Source organism: Galeopterus variegatus, unplaced genomic scaffold, assembly GCF_000696425.1.
Source record: "Galeopterus variegatus unplaced genomic scaffold, G_variegatus-3.0.2 Scaffold7446, whole genome shotgun sequence".
Lineage (NCBI taxonomy): Eukaryota > Metazoa > Chordata > Mammalia > Dermoptera > Cynocephalidae > Galeopterus > Galeopterus variegatus.
The window spans coordinates 23,123-27,722 of NW_007733557.1; the positions used below are offsets into that span (position 1 = coordinate 23,123).

Consider the following 4,600-nt stretch of genomic DNA (forward strand, 5'->3'; position numbering starts at 1 on the left):
AAAAAAAAAAAAAAAAATGAGATGGCTGACCGGTTTTTGTCACAGATGAGTTGGGCCCCACACCTCTTCTTTTTTTTCCCTCAAATGTCAACAAATATGAGTTTGATTTTATTTTTCTTGCTGGAGGCTGGAAGAATTCTGTCTGTCTCCTCCCTGAACCGATGCTTCAATCATAAGGCATACAATGGAAGTTTTTGGTCTTCTGTGCACAGAAGGGAAAGAGAGATGGTATAATGATGTTTGAAAGTGTATTTATTTAATGACATAGAAGATGTTGTCATGTAGCGTGCATGTGACTTGCTATAACCCCCATACTTTCAACTGTTTTCGTAGTCATAAATCATTAGAATCTTTGTTGGTGCCTAGCAGCTGGTCACAGGTGATTTTGAGTAATATATCAAATTAACCAGCTAATCCAGATGTCTAAATAATAAATGGATGACCTGCTCATGTTGACTCCCAACTCTTCTCTGCTTTCACATCTGTCTTAATGGCTGTCTGTAGTGGATTGAATTGTGTCCCCCCAAAACTCATGGAAGCTTGAATGGTGTCCCCACGTTTTATGTATTAGAAACTTGGCCCCCACTGTGACCGTTAGGAGGGTGGGAAATCCTATTATGATAATTGAAAGGTGGGGCCTTGAAGAGGTGACTGGATTGCAGGACCGTGTGGTGGTGAATGGATTAAAAATGGTGGTCAGGGGCGTGGTTCTGAGGGCTTTAAAAGAAGAGGNCTTTGGACTTCCCAGCCTCAGAAACTGTAAGCAATAAATTTTGTTTTCTTTCTAAATTACCAAGTTCCAGGTATTTTGTTATAAGCCAAAGAGACAGACTAATACACTGTCATTTGCTCAGCGCTTACCTTCTGCTGGGTGCTCTACGTGTTTCTTGCATTCTCCTCATGCCTCACAGTAACCTTGTGAAGTGCACTGCTGTACCATCCCCGTTTGAACAGAAGAAGCAGCGGAGCCTTAGAAAGGTTGTGGAACTCATCCAAGGTCACTTGGCAACAGGGGCAGAGCTAGGCTTCAAGCCCAGGTCTGTCTGATTCCAAAGTTTAGCCACCACGTGAACCCTTGCTATGTTCTTCCATGTTCCAGTTAGCTATTGCTGTGTAACAAACCACCCCAAAACTCAAGTGCTTAAAATAGGGGTCAGGAAACCATGGCTCATGGGCCAAACTTGGCTACTACCTATTTTTGTATAGCCTGTAAGCTGAGAACGGTGCTATAGGCTGAATGTTTGTGTCCCCCTAAAATCAAAATGTTGAAACCTAATCCTCAATGTGATGGTATTTGGAGGTGGGGACTTTGGGAGGTGATTACTGCCCTTATAAAAGAGGCCCTGGGGAGCTGCTTCTTCCTCTCCTTCAGTGAGGACACAGTGAAAAGATGGTCTGTGAGCCAGGAGGCAGGCCCTCACCAGACACCACATTTGCTGGTGCCTCAATCAGGGGCTTCCTGGCCTTCAGGTTGTGAGAAATAAATTTCTGTTGTTTGTAGTCCCCCCAGTCTACAGTATTCCATTACAGCAGCCTGAATGGACCAAGACAGATGCTTTTACATGTTTAAATAGCTGGGGGGAAAAATAAAAGAAGGTTAATATTTTGTGACACATGAAAATTATATGACATTCAAGTTTTGGTGTCTGGAAAAAATGTTTTGTTGGAACACAACCACACTTCTTCATTTATGTTTTGTCTCTGCCTGCTTTTGAGTTATGACAGAGTTGAATAGCTGTGATAGAGACTATGTGACTGGCAAGGCCTAAAATATTTACTATCTGGCCCTTTAACAGAAAAAGTTCACTGGATCTGTAGCTTTAAAGAACAACAGCCTTCTATTATCGCCCATGATTCTGCGGGTGACTAGGCTCAACGGGGTGGGTTTTCTGCTCAGGTGCTGTTGGCTAGGGTGGTAGTTTTCTGGAGGCTCTGTAGGTCTCTGGAGGCTGGGACACCCATGATGGCTCTCTCATGTGGCTGGCAGTGCTGCTGGCTGTTAGCTGTGGACCAGAGTGCCCTGCTTTTTTCCACGTGACTGCTCCATGTGGCTTAGACTCCTTCCAGTGGGTGGCCAGGTCCAAGGAGGAATATCCAAGTGTGCAGGCACTGGAGGACCTCTGCGGGCATCACACTTGCTGTTGTGTTGGACAAAGCCAATCACATGCCCAAGCCCCAAATCAACGTGGGAGGACACTATGCAAGGGGGTGAAAACCAGAAACATGGTTCATTGGGGGCTGCCAAAGTCAGTCTACCACACTTCCACATCATAAGGATCCTGCAATTAATGAATTCTCTGGATAGAAGACTTTTAGCTCAATGACTGTCAAAGCAAAGTCGGAAGAAGCAGAGCTGTACAAAGTGTTGTCTGTCTCTCCCTAGTGCTGCCCATCCCGCCCAAGGTGGGAATTCCATGGAGTCGTCTTCTCAGCCACTTTTCTTGAGCATCCCCCCCGCCATCCCCCTTCTTCCCCCCATCTGTTATTGGTCACTTGGTCACATGCAGCTTTGGTTGGCTGCCTGAGTTTGAGTGTTCCTTCAGCTGGTGTTTGTAATGCAAGTCTCTATAGTCAAATGTGCTGGAGCTTTGGCCCCTACCCAGCATTACCAAGCAAGTCTTATTTTGGGCAGGGATGTCCTGAAATTGCCCCAGGCTCCTTTTGCAAACCTGGCTTGACAGCGAGTCTCTGCAGCCCTTCAAGGGTGAACAGACCCTTGAGAGCTAGAAGGTTTGCACGGGGGTGCAGCCCGGGCTGTGCCCAGGACCCCTGAGAACTGGGGTGAGGGAGATGATTGTGTCACCTGCTGCTTTCAGGCCCAGAGCCAGCCTCTTCCTCCCTGTTCCTTAGACAGTCCCTTCCCTCCAGCCCTTGCTCCAGACCTTTCCCTCTTGCTGCTTAAGCCAAGCTGCCCCTTTCCCGGTCTCTTCCTACTTTGCCACCCTCCTCTCCCTATCGATGGGGGCAAGTGCCCTTGTCAGGGAAGCATTACTGCAGCATGGCAGTCTCGGGCAAATTGGGGCTGCAGTCATGGCTGCAAGTCTAGCGGCTGCAGAGAGTTTGGAGTCGGTGCCCTGTCACCTATGGAGGAAGGCTAGGCAGGACTTTGCACTGGATCTCAGTGGCCCCTGTGCTCTCCTCTAACCTGCCAAATGCAAGCAACAGACCAAAGAACGACCCACCATTTCCAAACACATCTTTAGGAAGTTACCCTGCTATTGAGGAACAGGACTTCTAGTTTTCTATTCTGAATATGAACTGGGGGAATTTGAGAGTATAGAAGACGCCTCCCTCTACCATCCCTGACCTCCCCGCTTTCTGGGGAAATGTGTTCTGGGTCCCCAGGGTGCTGACGCAGCCCCTCCCAGGAAGCCCACCAGGAGGGTCATGGAAGTTGCAACTCAGGGGCAGGTTTCCTTTTAAGAGGAAAAAACCATTCTAACCAGCAAAGAATTTTGCTGCAACTTTCAGTGAAATTAAGGGGCATGGCTAATACTGTGAGGGTGCCAGGCAGGAAAGGCAGGGTGGCAGCTGGGGGGGTGCAGGGGAACTGAAGCCAAGTCTCCCAGTGGCAGGGCACGGTGCTCAGTCCGCTTTCTCCTCGCAGGCTACCTCGATCATAGAAGTACTCTGCCTGACTGTGTTCTTTGGGAGACTGATACATTTTGCCAAAGTCACTCCTCAAATGGTTTTCTGGAAGGATACAAAAAACATCTGCATCATGGTAACCATAGCGGTGAGTGTTCTTTGTGGTGCCTGTAAGAGTTTGTGATCAAAAGCAGAAACCATGAAAAAAAAAGACTTGATTGTTAAACAATAACACTTTGATATAGTAAACGCCATAAGTTCAACAAGCAAACCACAAACAGAAGCACAAAGATGGCAAATATGATAGTGTGAATATTTTCACATATCAAGATCACTTCCACGTTAAAGAAAAATAGACAGAATACCCCAACAGAAAAACGTGCTGAAAATAGGTGAAGGTAACTCAGACGAGAAGAAATATATACAATGGCTGATGTGAATGATCTTTAACTTCACTAATTAAAAAATATAGATAAAATACCACGTGTTTACCTATAAAACAATATTAGCAAGATTGAGAGAAAACAAATCTTATACTCTATTGGAGAGAGGAATAAAGCTCTCTTTCTGGAAGACTGTTCAGCAGTTCCCTTCAAAAGCCTTAAATGTGCACACACTTGCATCTAGACTTCCATCCCCGGGGATTTATCTTTAGGAAAGAAGGATGCATTCAAAGATGGAACCATGGGCTGGCCCGTGGCTCACTCGGGAGAGTGCGGTGCTGATAACACCAAGGCCACAGGTTCGGATCCTATATAGGGATGGCCGGTTCGCTCACTGGCTGAGCGTGGTGCTGACAACACCAAGCCAAGGGTTGAGATTCCCTTACCGGTCATCTTTAAAAAAAAGAAAAGAAAAGAAAAAAGATTGAACCATGAAATTGATGGTGAATGAACTGTTTGTAATATTGAAAAATTGGAAACGAATCAATTTTCTGACAATAGATACAACAGATATGTGTTAAATAAAATGTGATAACGCCCTTAAAAATGGTGTTAAAGACATTTGTGTC

The 4,600-nt window shown here is 45.9% G+C and overlaps 1 protein-coding gene across 1 annotated transcript in view; it reads left to right on the forward strand.

Annotated features, from left to right (window-relative positions):
* LOC103607461 (two pore calcium channel protein 2-like) overlaps positions 1-4,600 on the forward strand; it is a 43,993-nt gene that overhangs the window by 2,355 nt on the left and 37,038 nt on the right. Inside the window, exon 3 of the mRNA XM_008591963.1 lies at positions 3,608-3,736. Within this exon, the coding sequence (XP_008590185.1) occupies positions 3,608-3,736 (129 nt within the window). The remainder of the gene's footprint in view (positions 1-3,607; positions 3,737-4,600) is intronic.